Source organism: Netta rufina (assembly GCF_964035555.1).
Source record: "Netta rufina genome assembly, chromosome: 5".
NCBI classification, from domain to species: Eukaryota; Metazoa; Chordata; class Aves; order Anseriformes; family Anatidae; genus Netta; species Netta rufina.
In genome coordinates this window covers 16689404-16709900 of record NC_140128.1, presented here as the reverse complement: position 1 = coordinate 16709900, position 20497 = coordinate 16689404, and the positions used below count along the sequence as shown (strand labels likewise).

The 20497-nt window shown below is 41.2% G+C and overlaps 1 protein-coding gene across 1 annotated transcript; it reads right to left on the bottom strand.

The window, feature by feature from the left end:
- Window positions 1-8318: 8318 nt before the first annotated feature.
- Window positions 8319-19157, bottom strand: ELF5 (E74 like ETS transcription factor 5; the record flags this gene model as incomplete). The annotated part of the gene is made up of 6 exons (XM_084288323.1): window positions 8319-8415; window positions 9007-9202; window positions 10230-10376; window positions 11962-12012; window positions 13257-13490; window positions 19034-19157. 6 exons carry the CDS (start codon window positions 19155-19157, stop codon window positions 8319-8321), a joined length of 849 nt encoding a protein of 282 aa, XP_084144449.1.
- Between the last annotated feature and the right edge of the window lie 1340 nt (window positions 19158-20497).

Genomic DNA, 20497 nt, shown 5'->3' with positions numbered 1-20497 from the left:
ACTGGCTTCTCTCAAGGGTGGACTCAAAGTACCTAGATTAGTCTCCTTCTCTGCCTTCACTTCCTGACTGGTAGAGCCACAATCCATATCTGCTCAGGCAATAGAGTTTACTATTGCACTCTCAAAGCTGCCTTAGGCTTGATGTTGACAGGCAAGTCTGTTGCTCACTTAAAACCTTGAGTTTGGATCCTGCCCTCTCGCACTCCTTATGTTCAGTGCTTGAGACCAAATGGCTGCCTCAGCCTTGTTTGAATCCAAATCAAAAAGTAGCTAGGCTGTATTCTGGAGCAAGAGCTCAGCCTCATGTGACTGTTATTCCTGCAAACCAAACTTGCACAAACAACTCTGTAACTTTACACTTTTACCTGCTTTCTTTGAGATATCAACAGTGGTAGACTTTTCACATAGGTGTCCAGGTGATTAAAGGATAAACAGCAATGTAAGGCCTACTGCTAGTCATTAAGATTTTTGAACCTATAAAATACAAACACATGTCTTCACCTTAGTTATAATTTTTCCTTGTTGATGTTACAGCTCTAGAGAAGGTGAAATCCAAGTTACCATGGACTTGGACCTGGTTGTGACAGGCATTACAGGGCATTTTTTATGTGCTGGTACAGCTATTGTGTAAGCATCAGTTGCATATAAGTTGTCTTTACGAAGCTGGTGTGGAGAGTACTCTCTTGTGTTATGGGTAAAAAGTGCAACTGCTGTAAAAAAAAAAAAAAATAAATAAAAAAAATCCATCCAGTGCTCCTGCAATTTACAGTCGTTCAGAAGAGCTTTGGAGTAAATGCAAAACACGCTAAATAACTTGTGAAGCTTTATTTATAAGGAAAAAAAATGTTCTGAGAGGTGACACACAAAGTTTTCCTAATGGTAAAATTTAACAAGAATTATTTTAATATGTTTCCATTTATTATATTTTATTCATAACACGTAACCATCTTTCAAACTGAAGGAAGAAATAATTCCAAGCTAAACAGTAGGAACACGTGCGAAAAATTTACGAGTGTTCAAGATACCGGAGTTTTGGTTGAGACCCAAGTTTTGCCTAGCACAGGGCTGTTTTAGCTCAATTGTGGCCTCTGCTGGAATATCCCGGTATTGCAAGTCGGCTATGAATAAACTGAAAATAAGATGGATTTATGTATCCTTCTAATGTAAGGAATCTTCATTGTGATGCAAAGCAACTCAGAATATGGTTGTATTGCACAGTTTCAGTTTTACAGAGCCTCAGAATGATTTATGTAAAGAGTTCTTCATTTCTGATGTCATGATGGCTGCTACATTGTGCCTTGCTCATGCATGTAACCCAAGAGCTGCACTTTGTGCTGTAGAATGTAATAGAGGTAAACACTCGGTGACTTTTTTTTTTGTTTTGTTTAAAATGTGTATAGATGGAAATAGCTTCTTCACATATCTGGATATGCATTGAATGTCCTGGAGACCTCCAAAGGAATCTGTATATGATCCATGTTTGAAGACAAGATGTGGATGTTCTTCTGTACTACTAAGACTTGCTGCTCTTGTTTTGTGTTCCTGTTTTCCCATGGATGAGAGAATTACTGGCTGTGCTTTAGGACCCTGTACAAACAACGTCTTACAAAAAGCCCACCAGGGTGAAGAGCATGGAAGCTGTGATTACTAGTGCCATTTCAACAGCAGACATGGGTTATCTGTACAGAGAGGGTAATGGGGAGGGATGAGTGACATATAAGGTCAGCAATATGGAGCTCAGTGGGAGAGCACTGCTGAGAAAAAACATAGGCAGATCTTCATTTTCTCCTTCTCCTTGCCATGCAAATATTTGTGCAAATGACAACTTATCTTGGTTCAGAGACACACAGAAAGTCAAAGCTTGAATCTACTTTTGGTCTGATAATCTGTTTAGCTGTACCAGCATGAAGCTCATCACCCCTCTCCTTCATTGAATCTATTGTATAGCTTGGAGGGTTTGCGATGTGAGAACAATCAAGTGTGTGTCTGGAGCTGATAAATTCCTGTCTGTTCCTCTACTAATTCATCTTACCATTTCAGATAAAAGTTCTTCTAATATTTGCCTGGCGACAGCACCTGTATGCAAGCTCTTTGGTATAAATAGTGGTGAAAAGGTCAACTCAGGGTGAAGGAAAATTCTTTCTTACAGGATTTTCACTGGATAAACAACCTACTTTGTTCTGAGACTTTTTCTTTTAGTGATTTTAATGTTTTCTTTAAATAAGAAGAATGTAGTATTTGGCAAATTGTCAGTGTGAGAATGTCACTCCAACTTTGATATTCAGTCCAAATTAAATCTTGGTTTAAAAAAAAAATAAAAAAAATAAAAAAAAAAAAGGATTTTTCCCAGTTTTATATTCTGGGAAGTGACAGCACATATGCAGAATACTGTAATTAGGTTATATGACTGCTTACTAAAAATAGATCAAAAGAAAGCGAATAATATTGTAGTTAGATTTTTACTTTGTATTTAATGAGAACTTGTGTAATGTAGAAAATATATAAAGAAATGTTCTACAAAATCCTTTCTAACTCTTCTGTAGCTCAGTTTGTAGAGGATTTCGCTGGATCTTGTGATGCAATTAGCGCATCTGCATGTTTTGCACCTTGTGCCTTCAGGGGAAAGGTTAAATGTTTCAAAGAACGTTGTTCAAGATCAGGCTGCTCAAACTTGCTGTATGCTGAGCTTATAGAGTGAATCTTCAAAGACATTACTGTATGGAGCAGTAGTCTAATTCTTTTTCAAGCTTGAAGCAGTAATATGCAATGTATGTATTTCCATTTGTGACAGAAAGTTGCTGAGTAAGAGCCAGGTCTCTTTTTGTCAAGACTTGGCAGGTTTTTACAGAACCGACTGTGAGAGCTGAGGTTCTTCCAACTAGTTCTGGTTGGTGCTGCAATTCATAACAAAGTCCTTGGCTTCCTTATTTCCACTGTGTTAGAGGCAAGTACTGATGGGGATCATCGTGCCTGAATGATAGAACTGCATTCTTATTTAAGTGTTGTCTGGAGGCATAATCAGCTTGAAATCCTTGCTTCAATTAGTAAAACATTAATCAATTATTGCTGAAATAGGCTAAGGCACTTTTCTGGCATGTGGAAGGGCCGACGTATGGGTTCAATTTTTGCTTCAACTTGGCAAAATGCAGGTTGAACCCAGATGTCACTAAGAGTGGTGTTATGTGGAATTTTTCTTGAAAAGCTGTGATTTGGCTTAGATGATGCTTTGCAAGAGAGAATCCTAAATGGCAAAAACACTGCTGCAGAATTGCATGCTTCTGAAGACACCATAATCCTGTGCAGTGCTTGTGCCTCCCTTGCAGATCTCTGTGCTCTCTGTCAGCTTAGGATAGTACTAGGTGAGAAGCAGGATGTAAAAGTTAGCGTATTTTTGGCTGAGAGCCTTAATAATGATCATAGAATCATTAAGGTTGGAAAAGACCTTCAATACCATCTGGTCCAACCATCACCCTACTACCACTGTCCCTAAGCTCTAAGTCGAACCATTCCTTGAACACCCCCGGGGATGGTGACTTCATCAATTCCTCAGGCACCCCCTTCCAATGTCAGACTACTCCTTCTGAAAAGAAGTGTCTCTTAATTTCCAACATGAACCGCTCCTGGAGCAATTTGAGGCCATTCCCTCTAGTCCTATCGCTAGTTATCTCTGAGAAGAGGCTGACCCCCAGCTCCCCACAACTTCCTTTCAGGTCCTTGTAGAGAGCAGCAAGGTTACCCCTGAGCCTCCTCTTCTCCAGACTCAACACCCCCAGTTCCCTCAGGCGCTCCTGACAGGACTTGTGCTCCAGGCCCTTCACCAGCTTTGTAGCCCTTCTCTGGGCATGCTGCATGGCCTCGACGTCCTTCTTGTACTGAGGGGCCCAAAGCTGAACAGAGCACTCGAGGTGCGGCCTCACCAGTGCAGAGTATAGGGGGATGATCACCTTCCTGGTCCTTCTGGGTACACTGCTCCTGATACAAGCCAGGATGCCGTTGGCCTTCTTGACCACATGGGCACACTGTCAGCTCATGCTCAGGTGATCATCAATCAGCACCACCAGATCCTCTGTGCAGCTTTTGTGCCACTCTCCCCCAGGACTGTAGCACTTTATGGGGTTGTTGTGGCCAAAATGCAGGACCCAGCACTTAGCCATGTTGAACCTCATCCCACTGGCCTCTGCCCATTGACCCATCCTGTCCAGGTCTCTCTACAAGGCCTTCCTATCCTCCGGCAGACTGATGCTTCCCTCCAACTTGGTGTAGTCTGTGAACTTACTCAGGGTGCCCTCAGGTCTCTTGTCCAAACCATCAATAAAGATATTAAAGAGGATGGGCCCTAACGCTGACACCTGGGGAACACCACTTGTGACCGGTTGCCAGCTGGATTTCACTCCATTCACCACCACTCTGGGCTTGGCCGTCCAGCCAGTTTTTAACCCAGCAGAGTGTGCCTGTCCAGGCCATGGGCTGCCAGCTTCTCCAGAATACTGTGGGAGACTGTGTCAAAGGCCTTGCTGAAGTCTAGGTAGGCTACATCAACAGCTTTTTCTTTATGAATAAAATAGGTTTTGAAATCTGTTTTGAGATTTAAAAAAAATGACACTTGAATTGGCACTTTAATGACAATAGCCGAACAGTTTCCACTCTTAGAGACATTTAAGATCTTTATTGTGTCATGCATAGACACTTCAGTGGCGCAAGAAGGCAGCATATGAGAAATAAAGTTGTATCTTTTTTTACCCTACTTTAGTCTTAGAAATAAGTGCTTTATCTGCTTCAGGGCAATTGTATTAAGTTGCTTTGGTGTTTGATTATACACTGCATTGATGAGTGTGGGGGAACAGCTGAACAACTATTGTTCCTGGCTAAAATTACACACAGACATAGTTGGAATAAATTATGTCAGCACCATCAGAGTCACAACACTGACAATTTGCAGTAGTCTTTTTAAAATAGTCTTTTTAAGACTTTCAGACTTTTTTAACACATTCTTTCTGAACCATGCTTAAACAGGCCACAGGGATTGGCTTTTTTTTTTTTTTTTTTTTTCCTTTTACTAATTAAATACATAATAAAAAGGAGTTATAGGCTGTGTGCTCGGCCTTACGGCTAACAGTATCTGAAATAGCCTGCGGTGTTGGCCATGTCTGTGTGGTGGCTGTAGGCAGGCAGGAGGGAAGCTCTGAGGCACTGGTTTCTGTGTGGCGGTAGCTACGCTTCCCTAATGGCCAGGGGAAAGCATTCTGGGCTGCACCGCCCAGATTGGGCACTTGGGAAAGAGACTGAGACAAGCGATTAAATTTTGTGAATTTTTCTGATTAGTGTTATCCTGTCCTCTGTACTTTCCTTCTTACTTGAAAGAAGAGTCGGTCATAATAAGGTTTTGAACAGTGTTGTACCATGTCGGCACTGAGGGTACTCCAGGTCTGACTGACCCTGCCCCACCTCCCTTCACACTGGCAGTGCCCGGGGCCTCAGTGATCGCCTGGTCTTGGCTGTCCCTGTCCCCATTGCAATGCCCAGATGTCTGGGGCTGTGTCTTGGCCTGGCCCCAGGGAGATGCCTGACCCAGACAGGTGGCAGAGGTGGGACAGGCCTAGGCTGCCAGGCTCTGCCGCCATGGGGTGCTGCTGGAGCCCTCAGCCATGAGCCCTGCTGTGTCCTGGCTTAAAGGACGACTTTGGTTCCCTCTGACATCCTTCTTGTAGGCTTATAGTACTGTTAACCCAGAGGTGTGTGTTAGCCTCCAGCCATGTGGTGAGAAGAGACTGTTTTGTGCGTATGCTTCAGAGCCTGCACAGGTTGTGAATCACATCACCTGTGAGTGCGGCTTTTCTCTTTAAATCAAGCAGTTACTTGAAACACAAATGCATCAAAGGAACGACTGTAAAAGTGTTTCTGTTAATGGCTCATAAATACTTGTTTTTAAACATCCAAAGGTGTTCTGGGTATGCCTGATATGAGTTAGGGAAACACAAATGGAAGAAAGCCATGGGTCTTGCATATTAAATATTTCATTCACCTTGTTAACAAATTGATGTTGGCAGAAAGCTATACAAATCCAGAAGTAGGTATTTTACAGTAATTCACATTTTAAGAATATGTTTTCAGTGAATCCGCATAACTGTGTTGGGGCCTTGTGGTTTGCTGATGTCCCTTTTGATGTGGCACAGGTGTGGTAAAAATGAGGGCCACCTGGCTGGTTTTTGTCAGTGATGGTGGCAGAACATCATAGAACTAGGAAACAGCGGGTAATTCCTGCTGGTTTTCAAAAATCTGAATATTTGACTTTTTTTTAGCAGCCTAAACTGAATATTTTGTTCTCTGTCTAACAAGGGTATAATTTAGGTAGTAAAATATATTTAAAAGTGTGCATCTCCCAGTTCTCCCTTGTCATAGACTGAGGAATATTTCTATGTGGGGTTTTGTGCCTTTGTTTTCTTTGTGACTGATGACTTTTCTTTCAGCAAAGTCAATCTCCCATATTACAAAATAGGAAGCTTCAATAAACTTTGAGCAGTATGCCCTTGAAACCATGTTTGTATCCCTAAAGGGGTTATTTCCCAACATGAATGTCTGTTGCTGTTACAGAGATAAAAATAAACAAATGGCTGGAAAACTGAAGAGGAGTCTTTCCAAACAGATAACTGCTGGAAGAAACTTCAGTGATAGACATCTCTAATCTGAATTTTGCAGCCTTTGATGGGTAGAGATGTAGCCAGGACATGATCTAGGTTCTAAAGTCATTAATTACCATTCTCTATCCCAACTGTTGCCCACTAATCCTGTGTAGTGTGGTACAAACCTAAAATGGGGTTGCAGTAGCAGTGCTTAATTTGATAATCTGAGTCCTTAAACACTTGCCACAAAACCTAATTCATATTGCAAACAATAACATAGTTTTCTGAGTTGCAAGAAAAAGACTCTTAGGGTTAATCAACAAAGGAGCTCAACAGTGAACAGCGATTATGCAAAGTAATGTGCTACAGAGCTGTCCATTGGAAAGCAAGGCCAAAGCCCCATTGAAATTCCTTGAACACCCCTTGCGGTAAGCCTAGAATGGTTGATAGATTTACAGTTGCTGCTTATATTTATTATGTGGAAGAAACAATCCCTGTAAAACTACTGAATAGTTATGATATGTTCAAAAACCGCAATTGAATTCTCATATACCTACCGCCTTTCTTTCTAACCAATTTACTTATTGTAGGGTTGATCTATGGAGCAGCTGAGGGCACGCACCGCACATTAATTTTGTTGGTGTATGTACAACTGTATGTCATGGGATGCTTTGAAGAATTCATCCTATTTCTGTACAGATGTGGGCAAAAGCTCCATAGAAACCTTTCCACAAATATTCATTTGCATTTCAAAACTAACCTGCTTGTACCCTTTCCAGAACTGCTTCTTCCAAATACAGCAGTGAATTCACCTTCGTGAAGGTTAATAGCAGGAAAATTCAAGCTTCCCTGCATGAGAGTTTGTAGATAGTGAACTTGTATTATACAGGAGTGAATATTTGCCTTCAGCATTCTTTATTATGAAAATCACGTTCTGCCAAATAGCAGAACTGATACTGTGATCAGTTGCAACTCACCAATATAGAACAACGATAAATAACTGCAGTGAACTCTTTTTTAAAAGTGAACTCTTAAATTAAAAAGAAATACACCAGGTATATATGAATTATATATCTTTGCATAGCTGGAGTAAGTAGATAAAGCAGGTAACTGCTTGATAAATATTTCAGATTTGAGTTGTATTTCTTTGTTAACTGGGTTGACTGGGCATATTAAATCCAGGCATGTAGAAGGGATTGAATTGTTCATTTTGGACAACACATTGATTTCTAGCATATCTGAGAAATGCAGTGGTTCAGAGTGGAATGGATGAGAAGAGTATTTTTATCAAATGAAAAATAAACTTTTTTATATTCTTCAGAAATATAGTAACCTAACTGGGAGATATCCATAAAGAATCTCCTTTAAATGGCAGCAGAATGGTGAGGAATTTCATACTGGTCAGTGATCATACTGGTTGAGACAGGGAGACAGGCAGGTCACCTGAGCAGCAGTAAAGATATTCCTAAAGGCTTACTAGGAGACAGTGCTTGGCAGAAAGCACGGAGGGGAAGTTGACTCCAAATTTCAAGTGCTCTTTTTGTTGCTGTAGCCTGTCTCTTGAAGTGGACTGCAATGAATTTGTCCAGACGGGCAGAGGGGAGAGAGGGAGAGGACAACTTCTCTCTCAGGTGTCCATTGCAGCTGGACTATTCAGGCTGTGGTGTCTTTTGTGCCGAGGTGGAAGCACAGGGCAGTTCATATCTTGTTTTCCTGCCATCCATGGGCATTCTTCCCAAATTTGTATACCAGCCTTCTGTCCACTCGTTCCAAAATGCCTGTTTTATAATAGTATCTGCAGGGGAAAAACAAGCAAACAAAAACAATGGAGAAAGTAGTAGAACTCTGATTACAGGAGCTCTTTATGTGGGCTCCATGGTCAGAGAACAGCACAGGAGTCAATGTGTTCTTTCCAGTCTTTATTTCTGTTAAATGGCTATTTTGTGACTTTAGAGGGCAATAGCTTTCCCAAGTGCTTTGGATTATACCTTCCACTGTTTGAAAAATAGAAGGAATACAAAGAAGTGTTTTCTTTGGTTGGTTGGCTGTATTTTTACTTACGATTACCACAGTTCAGAAGAAACTGCCAATGTTGCTGCTAGAGCAAGATGGGTCATTTTGCAAATGTAATCTAAATTCTCAGCTGGGTTAAAGTGTGATAGCTTCACTGCTATCGATAGAGTTAAAACTCTGTACTAGTTTAAATTTAGCCCTGTGATCTTATTTAGAAATAAGGGAACTGGGTGCTATCTCTGACGTACAGAATAACCAGGAAGAAAGAAAGTAACCCCCATCTGCCCAATCTGAGTTTTCAGGATAATTATGAGAAGTGGATGCCGAGGTAGAAGTCAACGGCAGTGAGGGGCCCTTCCACCTGTTAACTCACCGGAGAGCTCTGCTCAGTTTTTCATATGTCATTCTATCATTTTTCTTCCTTTGTCCCCACATCTTTGCCAGAGCTTCTGATTTAACAACACGAAAAATGCCTTGTCCCCTGTCCTCCCATTCCAGAATGCCTCCATTTTCTTCAGGAGAAAGGAGAAGGTCTCTTACAAATTCCCACAAATGAGAACTCTGCAGGTCTGGAACAGGAAGAAGACAGCTATTTAGTAGATTTTTTTCTTATTCATGCCAAAGTACCAAGACAGAATTGTATTTACAGTACACTCTGTCAGCAGGTAGTCAATCTCACTGTCTGGTTGCATTTACCAGGCTATAACTTTCGAAATTTTAGTGCGTCCACTCTGTCAGTGGATTCACATTACTTGCTCCAGGAAAAAATAAATCAGGGCTTTTCAAATGCCTGTTGTGTTAGAATCTGTCTCTACTCCAGGAATTTTATTGTCTTGCACAATTTAAGTTGTCATTCATTGGTTCTGTTCCACTCATCGTTGACAGCTTCCACATAGTATTTAACTTGATGCTTGTAAAGCATTTTTCAAGTTCATGTAAAGTATTTGGAGTGAAAGATTGTAAAAAATATTGGGTTGAGTAAAAATGAGATGATAGAATGAGGAGTTGCAGCATTTCCCAGCATTGATGGATTCCTCTCTATTGCTTTAACTCGATTCAGAGGCTTCTTTGGGCATCAGATATGCCATAAGTAGAGGAACTCTTCTAAATCAGTAGGCATAGCTGTTACGTGTAGCTATTGCCTTAACTTCAGATTGGTTGGATAGTAGCTAATCAGGGTACCAGGAATTAAATGAATGCCAAATCCCAACACAGACCCCGAGCATTTAAAAATCATGAGTCTGCCCCTCCAAAGACCAGGGAGCAATAGAAGAATAATGGAAGTTATAATAATATCTGAGGTCTCATACTTGGTTTTCTGTGTTTAGAACCTTTAGGTTATTTTCAGTTTATGCTCTCCAATCATTCTGCAACTGAGATGGCTAGAAATACAAACAGAAAAAGAGATGTGGCTTTAAGAAAAATGCCAAGTACCTCAAGTCTCATGATAAAATCATGAGACATTTTCCTCAGTGAAATTCTATTTATTTGTGGTATCGTTAAAGTCTCTTTTGATAACCACATGGAGCTGGAGATTTAGAGCCATGTGGCCTGTGCAATCTTAACTCCTGTTTCGAGTTTCTTATATGTACTTACTTGTTCTACCATGACTGTGACATTCCTGGCCGTTGATGCCACCTGCCCTCACGCATGCCTTATCACGCGCTGGGACTGAACTGCAGAATAACGTGAGAAGTGAAGAAGGAACTCCTGAGTCTGGTGGCAACTTGGTCAAAAGGTCACCTATTCAAATGTCATGCAACATTAAGTCAAAGTGGGTATGGGAGCTACTGACTTTATCTCTTTAATAAAGCTCTAGCACAAAGGTAAACCCAGGTGAATAATTAATGCAACTGGATGGCTTGCAGCACAACAACACACATGATGTTTTTGTCAATGCTATATTCAAAATGCTTGGATTCTGTAGGCTTATGGAATTGGGTGCCTGGCGTGCACGGATGAAGGCTGTTCCCTGTGATGTGCAGTCTGAAGGTTTCGTGGCTTCGTGCCATGTGATGGTTCTGAGAGGTCAAAACCACTTCGGAGAGGATTATGATATTTGCCAATATACTTGCACAGGTGGTCAGCACTTGAATCAACACTTCAGAAGTGTCTGTCTCAACACCGTAGTGATGAGAGAACAACTAGAAGAGGATATTGATTGACCCAAACTGGAAGGATTATCAAAGTCTGCTAAGAACAGCAATATGCAGACTGTGGCTGTAAAAATATCTGTCTATTGAGTACACATATGGAGAGAAGGGTGATCAGTGAAACCCTATGAAAGTTCACAGATTTATTTCACTGGATAAATAGTAGTGGGCTAAAAGTAGCAAAATAGGGGAACTTTTGTGAAGAAGAAACACAGTTTTATGTTGTTATTATCTTGTTGCGTTTCTAAAAGCTGTCTACCTGAGTCTATTTTGCTGCACGTCCAACAGTAACATGCACTGAAAGGTGGAAGCAAACCATCTAAATACATGCGAGACTATCTGAAGCTGAAAGAGTTATGCTTTTAGCTATGAAGGTTTCATAGCTTATGCAGAATCTGCTGGTGACCCAAAAAACCATCAGCTAGAATTTGTAAGAAGTTTTCCTGGAATATATTTTTTCTGACTGCTGCTTTTCACTGGAGTCTTTCATGTCAGTGAGCGTGCTCAGTATTCTTTTACTGGCTCAAGGGTTTTGCTGATGGAGCATCCAACGTTGCCCAAATCCTAGTGGGAAACATGAGTAAATCCAGCCAGAAACACTAATTCCCCAGAGCTGATGGGGAGTTATTAAAGTAGGTCATGGTCAGAACTGAGTGATTACAAAATATTCTGACTGTGCTTAGAGGTAGTCAGACACCTGATTTTCTTACTAGCATACCTGTTTGCCTTCTCAGAAGATGAGCAGCCAGCTCGGCTGTGGTTAGGATCCAGCGGGATCTCTAATTGTGTCTGTGTGTTACTGTGCCAACTGTGCCACCTCCCTCAGAAATTCACAGTGTTGTCATGTGAATGGAGCCTTGCTTCTGCCTTTGGGAATCTGTGCACGAAAGAACAGCTTTGCTCTGCACGGTGCATGGCTTGCAGCCTCAGTGAAATTACAAAGGCTCCTGGGATCCTACTTCCCTTCAAAACAGCAGTTCAGAAATGTTGGGATCTGTTAGCATTTCCTTCTCCGCATGCTGCAGGTGTTTCAGGAAGGGCATTAGAGTAGGAATAAATGGCCTGGATTTTCTTGGTTTTAGAAATCTCTTGAACTGTTGAATATTGCTAATCTTTGAATACCCTGCATGTTTCCTGTTGAATGGAGCTTAGTGTGTACAAGCAAGTTTACTTACAGTCCTTGTTGGTTGGCTTTGTTTCTTCTACATCAGTGAAAAAGGATATGCCTGTGAGGGAAAAACATAATCCAGTGTTGAGTTCTTTTCTGCAGAAGAGCAATGACTGAAGTGAAATTTAAAGCCAAGTTGCACCATTGCTTGTGATTAGAGCTCAGAGTAAAACTGTAGAAAGTGCAGACTATAAAACCATGAAATAATTTTTTAGTTTCTCTGCTGCTAAAATGATTTGTCTTTCCCACTGCTCTTCCTATGTCTATTTTTATCCTTTATTTTTTTTTTTTTATTTTTTTTTAATTTTTTTTCCATGCAATTTGCATCACATCTTTGTCTGATAGAATCAGGTTAGAACTAAGCCTGCTTGTGCAGGTGTAGGTCTGTTGTACTTCATTTACACTCAACTGTTCAATCTCAGCACTGAATACAAAATGTTGATTTTCTTAATGAGCTTTTCCTCCCAGCTCTGTATTCTTTAATTCCCCTAATGACATCCTTATCTCCTGCATTTAATAATCTTCTTCTGCCTGGCCTCAGGCTTGAGCCCCAGAGGGCTCCAAGCTGCCCAAATGCCCCTCAATGCCTCATCTGCCAGGGCGGATTTCCTTCCTGAATTTCCTTCCTTGAACGCTGGTAGAAGTACCCTGGCATGGCACATCCACTGATTAATCTGTGGAAAGTAATGGATGTAGAGAAAGGGTACCTGCAGAAGAGGTTTTAATCCTATTTTGCTTAGACAAAACCATCAATAGCTTAGACAGTTTTTGAAGTTAAATTCATTTAAGCAGTGATAAATCTTTCAAGACAAGGTTGAAAACAGCAAAAATATTTGTATTCAAGACCATCATGGAGCCTACTAGGTGGATTTGCAGGGCATAAAATCCTAGAATGGTTTGGGCTGGTTCCACCCCCCTGCATGGGCGGGGATATCTCCCACTGGACCACTGGACCAGGTTGCTCAAAGCCCCATCCAGCCTGGCCTTGAACATTTCCAGGGATCCACAACTTCTCTGGGCCAAATAACCCCATGAAGCCAAAACTTGCTTACTTTCTGAGAAGCAGAGCAACCTTCAGTATTTTGGGTTGCAGGAATAAATATGCACTGTGTCTTTCTATATGCAGCGTGGATGTAACCCCTCCCAGGACAGTGCAGGATAAGCACAGCGTGGCACCTAAGCAGCCCTTTGTTTTGCCATCCTGCAGTTCTGGAGGCTGTGAATCCCACATTTTCTGCTAGCATGAAACTCACACAAAAACACAATGCTTTTGCTTTTGCATTTGGTTTCTGGGACACTAACCGTGCGTCCTGATATTCTGTAAGATGAAATACAAGTATTCGCCACAAATGCCTGCAGCATCCAGGAACTCTTCCTGGGTCATGTTGCACAGCTGTAAGCCGTTGATATTAAAATGGGAAAAGGAAATGCAGTTGGCATCTAGTTTGTACTGGTCACAGCAAAACTGCAACCACTCACAGACGTTGTGCTTACTCCAGTACTCCGGGTGGATGGATGTCCAGAAAGAATCAGAATCTGCAACATATTTGGCAAGAAAGGGGAACATTGCATTGCAAAGCTCATTGTGCACTTCATTTTAGTAAGCATGTTTCAAGCAAAACTGATCCCTCTTCCTTCTTCTCTTCTGACTGCAAACTTCCTTCCCTATTCCTTAAGAAAACATCAGGCCCTGCCTTGAGCATTTTACCGTCTCCTTTTGTCACACAAAAGTGTCACACACTCTTATTAATTCTCAGGCATATTGAGAGAAACTGCTTGCACGTACAAAGAAAGATAACACACCTTTTAAAAAAGCAATTAAAAAATATGAAAAGGTCAGAGTACAGAATTTGTGAGAACTTGGTGGTGTGTGATAAAAATGAGTGATGCATTCCTAGACTGAGCTAACCTTTGGGCTCAGGCGTTGAAGCACTCCTTGATGACACCCGACTGCGCTCCGTGGCAGATGGGTAAATGCCACTCATTTGTTGCTTGCTTTTATCATAATTCCAGCAAGTTCCTTCACTCCTTTAATCTAAAATGATGTTATTAATGTTGCGGTAGGGAATGCTTTTTGTTAGGTTAGAAATTGAAAAACGCATTACTCTTAACACGCCTTCCACCGGAGAAACATTTCTGACAGGTAAGGGGAAGCGTGAAAGAGCTCCTGAGTAAAATGGCCAGGGAACTGAAACCTGCAGCTACTTTGCCAATTAAATTAGCAGGCAGCTCTCCTCAGCAATGCAGGTACCAAGCGAACATGTAGAAATATGTATGTATTTACTTTTTTTTTTCTCTCTCTTTTTTTTTTTTTTTTCCTATAAGAACCTATTTTAAATATTCCTGATGTAAAATCTTGGTCTGGTGTGATGAACCTGTACACTGCAGCTAGCAAGCACAATCTGTGACTCACTTTTTTCTCTAGAAACAAAACACAGGGTCGCAATTTCTCTCAGGTGAGATTCTCAATCAGTTGCAGGAACACCAGCCTTGAGAGATTATTGATTTCAGAGCCTATCAATTTAGGGGCTCTACATTGATTTTGAATATATGATCTGTATTATTTCTTTTACTCTTGTTACAGACCAGTAAATAACAACAGGAGAGCAATCAAATATTGTGTGAATGAAAGTACTACAATAGAAGCAGAAATAGTTTAGTTTATTTTTACCTCTCACAGCATCTTATTCTGGACTTCTATTTAATGATTTCTTAGTCCAGCCACCCTTTTTTCATTACTTCATTTTCAAATGAATACTGAACTTTTGATTTTAGGCACTGCTTGTATGACATCGTCATTCAAATTAGGTTATGATCACACTGCAAGCAAGGTGGATTGTACCTGTCCTTTGTCTAGACAACCAGTTCAGAGTGCAAAGTGATGCAAATTGCCTGGATGAGTTTCCACAGTGAAATTAATTCAAAGGGTTTGAAATTGTGACAGAATAACTGAAATATGGATCTTGCATCCTACGTGGGCTTCTGTAAAATAATTAATACTTCTAATTATAAGTCCTAAAAGTTTACAGGGGAATTTGTGGTTGCTTTCATGAATCATTCCCATGCTATAAATATCTTCATCTGTATGCACATACAGAATTAATGTAATCCTGAGTGCTGTGTTTTAAGCCCCGAGATGCTACTGTGACATCCCGGTAAAGCAAAGAGGTGGGCAGAAGATCTGGGTCTGGCTTTTGGGCCCCATCGCTCGAGGATATTTGAAGCTGAGATTTTATTCAGCTCCTTATTTGAAAGGGAAATCTGGTGAGCTTGACATTGGATCAGCTCCTCCGAGCCCTGCGGAGTGCACACACCTGGCTGTGTCAGAGGCTTCCTTGGGGGAGAATGGGAGTGCTGGAAACACCAGGCTCACAGGGCTTCTGCCAGCAAAAAAAAAAAAATCACTTCAAAATCAGGCTTGAGCTCTGCAGGAATCCCAACTGTAGAGGCTGCTCAAGAAAAACAGAAGGCTGAATTGATCCCTTTCTGGACTGGGCAGACTTTTTTATTTTTATTTTTTTTAATCCTGTGCCAACAGCTTCCATCCCCCCTAGGAAACCTGGAGCACCACCAGGTCCCCAGCTAGACAGACAGACTGCGGAGGGGCCTCACTGTGCGACCAGGCGTGAATCCAGTCCCAGGCTGTGCTGTGAGCTGCAGCAGCAAGTGATCTGCAATATGCAGCCGAATGACAAGGTGATGGCACTGTCTGTCTGTCTGCAAGAGCGTTTGATGGCTCTTGTTTTCATAGAATCATGTCATGAAAGAAAAGCACGACTGTTTGTTGTGCTATTCCACAGGTAGACTGAATAATCTTGAAATATTTTGGCCAGTGGTCTTGAAACTTTGACTTGACTGTGATAAACATCAGCTTTGCTGGCAATATAAATGCCACAGCATGTTTCTTTCATGGAGCAGCACTCATCTGGTCTCATTTCCTTGTTTGCTTTGGCTTTGGGAAGGCTCAGATATTTTTTTTTTTGGAATATTCCAGGGCTCTATGAAGCACTAATGTATATGGTGAGCATTCAAAACGTGCTGACACCAAGCCATCCTATTTGCATGTGCTCTTGCCTTTTGGTTCTTACACCCGAGCTACGCATTCAGGGCAGCTTCCCCTGCTCGGCGATGGATGTGACCAAGGTACCGTGCCACTTCCAACACCCTGCTGGAAGAAAAGGTCGGCCAAAGACAAAGCCTCTGAGGGATTTTCAGGTTTTCTTTTAGTGAAAAAGAAAGGGACAGGTAGAATTTCATAGCAAAGTGCTAAAGTGCAAGGGGAAAGCCCTCCAGCAGGAGAGGAGGGGACAGGTAGCTCCCTCGGTGGCGGGGGCCTGCCAGGAGCCTGCCTAAAGGAGGGTACCTGGAAGGAGGATGGTGAAGAAGAGAGCCTGGGATTCACACCTGGCCCTTCCCAGCATTTTGAGGTGATTTCCACTGCCTGTTCCATTGCATTGGCTGTTTTACTGTGGTTTTCCTTAAACCTGAATATTGGAACCCTGTTGTGCTGGCCAGTACCAGCTGCTGGGGAATGGCATTTGCAGACATCACCTCCCTGGGCTGCACCTGTTGTTTCAGTCCGTGGGCTTTATTCATGTCTACCACTAAAACTGCACCTCAAAAATGAGCCTCCTGCCATTTATTGGGGATAAATGTACATTTTTACATATTATTTTCCCTACATTGATATTTCTGTATTATTTTCAAGCACTCAAGTGCTGTAAAAAATGAAGAAAAGAAATGAAAATGACACAATATTTTTGTGTCACGGATTTTAGCTTCTTCCACTCTGTATAAAACAAAAAGGATGCCCCCTAAAATACAAGTTCTGATATGTTCTGCTTGCCAGAAAATAAATACACTAAAACAACCAATGTGGGATGTGTAAGGGGTGACTGACCCTGCAGTTCTCCTCCTGGGAAAGCCAGGATGGCTGCCTCAGACTGAAGGTCCCACTAAGCCAGGGTTCTCTCTCTGCTTGCGTTTGCAGGAACATTTTCACATTTTCAGAGAAAATATTTTACTTGGACTTGTACAAATATTAATTTAGGCTTGTACATAAAAATACTGCTGTCCTGTTTAGCACAGGAGCTGAGCCCAGCTATGGGCTGTAAATCAGTGATCTTCATCTGACTCTTGAGGCAGACTTGCCATCCCTTTCATCCGAATATATAGGTTTTATACATAGTTCTGTACTTGAATAACATATTTCCATGTGGAATATGTTTAAACCTGACCTTATACTTTGCTTCTAGTGAGTACAAAGCAGGTTTTCAAGAGTCGCATGGATCCCAGTCCTTCAGCCTGGTACTGTGACAGTGTAGGCAGTGTAGGCTGAGTGTTGTGCTGACCTATGTTCTTCTCTGGCTGCCCTAGGACTGCTCGGGCAAAGCTGGTGGCACTGCAGGAGTGGTTTTATTTCTGTGTATTAGACATGTTCAGTGTGCTCCCTGGCTGCTGTGGAAGAAAGGAAGGAAATGATAAGAGGACTCACAGGTTCTACAAGGTTGGATTAAATGTAATACAGGAAAGAAATTATTGTAAGCATCAAGAGTGTATAGAAAGCCTAAAAGCATCAAAAAATGAGCAATAGAAAACATGCGGAAAAGGAAATGTAGCTTTTACCATAGTCAGCAAAGGCTAATCATCTCCCCAGCTCAGCTGTGCTTAGCAAGAGGGATTCTGACCTGATTGCTGCACAGGACCCTGCATCTTCAAGCTGAGGAAGCTTTGCATGTAGCTCCAGGTGGAGCTTGGCTTAACACAGCTGTGGGGTACACACACTGCACTGCTCTTCACCTGCCTGAATGCAGGGCTGAGCAGCTGCTGAGTCACAGAGCTTGCACTGATCACACAGCAGGAACGCTAGAAATTGTCAAAATGACTCTGAAGGGATGCTTTGCCCTCAGCAAATGCTGATCTGCTGGTATCAGAACTCCCCTTGGGATTATTTCAATTTCAGGTGTTTTTGTTTGTTTGTTTATTTTGTTGTTGAAAAAAAAAATAGAAAGATGATGCAATAGCAGGCAAATCTAAAGTAAAAATCAATGCAAAATAAGAAGAATTATTGTGACTGATCCAAAAGTAAATTGAATTGCATGAGGTATTTTGAAATGCAATTTAAATTCTAAACGAGAATACTTTCTATGACTTTTGTCATTTCAAATGTACTTTAGAATTTCATTCTAAATTGGAATGAAAACTAATATTAAAACTCTATCTCTCTATATATTTGAATAAAAAATCAATTTCTGCAGCGCTTTGAAGACAAGCATTTAGTTGAAGCAAGAAGATTTATGTTCTACCTCATACGTCACACATTGAATGGACAAATTCAGCAATATTGAAGCAAAACACTAAGTCCTCAATGGTCAGGGATTAGCACCAGGAGAAGCCATGTGGAAAGTTTTTTTCTTTATTACTCCAACTGTGCCTTGGCAGGAAAGGACTTTTCCTTAAGACCAACAGTGTTCTCATTTAAAAGGACAAAAATAGCTTTGTAAGAGAAAAATACTGCATAAAACCATAAATCTTCCTCAGCCACAAGTTTGGCTCAGTAACATGACTGGGTTGTGCTACCTTTCTTTCCAGAGCCAGTTGAACGATTTAGCCTGAGTGCAGAGAAGAGTATCAGCACTGTTTAGGAGTTTAAAGCAACTGTTTCAAAGGGAGAAGATTTGGAATGAGTTCCTTCGGACAGCTGGGATGCCCATGTGAGATGTGTGGCCTGGAGCAGAACGGGGCTTCTAAATGTAGCCCATAGCTCCCTGCCCCAGTTAATACACCACACTGTCCTTTGGGAGCTCCTGCTTGCATGATGTGTATCACCTTGCCAGACGAGGGGAAAACATCACTGAAACACATAGCACTGTAGAACTAAAGCCACTACTAGTTAATATTATTCCTTTATCTTGCATGGCTAGTTATAGGTTTTAGGTTAGTCAGACTAGAAAAAAGAAAGGCTATAATAGTGGGCTCAGCCTGTTTCCTACATGATCAGAACTGAAGTAAATTAAATTCAAACCAGCCATAAGTTTTTGATATTGCACATTCTTTTCAATTGGAGTCTGTCTACATACCTGTCTGATGATCGCAGGTGGGATAGCCATCTTCAGTTGTCCCAAATAACTCTGTCCAAGACATCAGGGGATCACAAACCATTGTGTTTGACAGAAATGTGCTGTGGGTTACTGAATCCAGCATCACCTTGAGATATTAATACATTAGTTAAGGATGAAAAGATAATATTAAGAACCTACTTTATAAGGTGACAGGCATTATTTCCTTGTTGTGGATATATAAATCTGTGATGTCCCATTGGCCACCATCACCTAAACTTCGACCAAAGCTAATGATTACCTTCTGAAACCTGCAGTTGAAGGAGCTAAGAAATTTAAGAGCAATGTAGCTGACAAACATACCATAGGTAGTTTTACAGTAAAGATGATTGGAATCACACATTCCTAGGGAGTAAAGGATAAACCATAAAAATAACATTATAATTAACATTATGATTTAATGAGATTGGTGTTAAAAAATATTTGAGCAAGTCCCTATACAGTCCCCATGATGAAAAACATCATTCTGGCCGTAAGGATGCTCCTTGTGTCCATAAGACACAGCCACAAATCTTAGCCAGTCTAGAGTGTGAGGAGATTAAGAAGGTCTGAGAAAGAAATGCACTTTCAAAGAAGATTAGAAAGTGAAAATTTATGTGGAAAATTGGGAAACTATTTCAGAGGTTGTACGCTTTAGGGAAGATGATTCTTGCACCAAAAGTGAGACAACTGGTTATATTTCAGTGAAGAAGATGAAAAAAATGCATATCTATGACATGAACTAAAGCTGGGACAGAAAAAGAGAATTTGTGGTCCACCCCCCTTCTTTATGCATGTATCACATATGTACGTGCAAGTACGCACACATGCATTTCGCTGTTCTTCGTGGCTGAGACTCCTGATACCCAAGACCCTGGACCACCTCATATGCAGCTTAGTAGAAACGGTGAAATGGTGATCGTTTAGGAGATGCGAAGGAAAGAATTAAGTGGAATTTAAACCCACAGCTCTTTATGTCCTAGTTTCTTTTCTGGGAGAGACAGGAATTGTTCCATGGACTAGCTGCTGTGAATACATAAATGGACCTGATTTTGGCTCTTGCCTTTCAGAGTTCAGACAAAACTGCTCAAGCCAGTTTGGCTCTTTTCTTCAGACCTAAGCTGCTTCTGCCTTTCATAACTAATTCCAGCTTGGGTAATTTCTAGCAGTAAGACATCTGAGCTAGTTAATAGGATAATATAGTCTTAGAGATCAACCCCAAATCAAAAGTTGTCCAAGTAGCTGCATATAGTGAGAAAATGTGAAGGATTCAAAAGTTTTCACAGATAAATTACAGAATTGAAAGATAAGTCCTATCTTAGTGTAGGTGATGTACTGATGAGATATTGAATATGGAAACATTTGGGAGTCTTCTGCAATCTTTTGATATACAGGAATTTAGATGTAGGGCAAAGCAGTATTTCAAAAACATCACATTTCCACTTA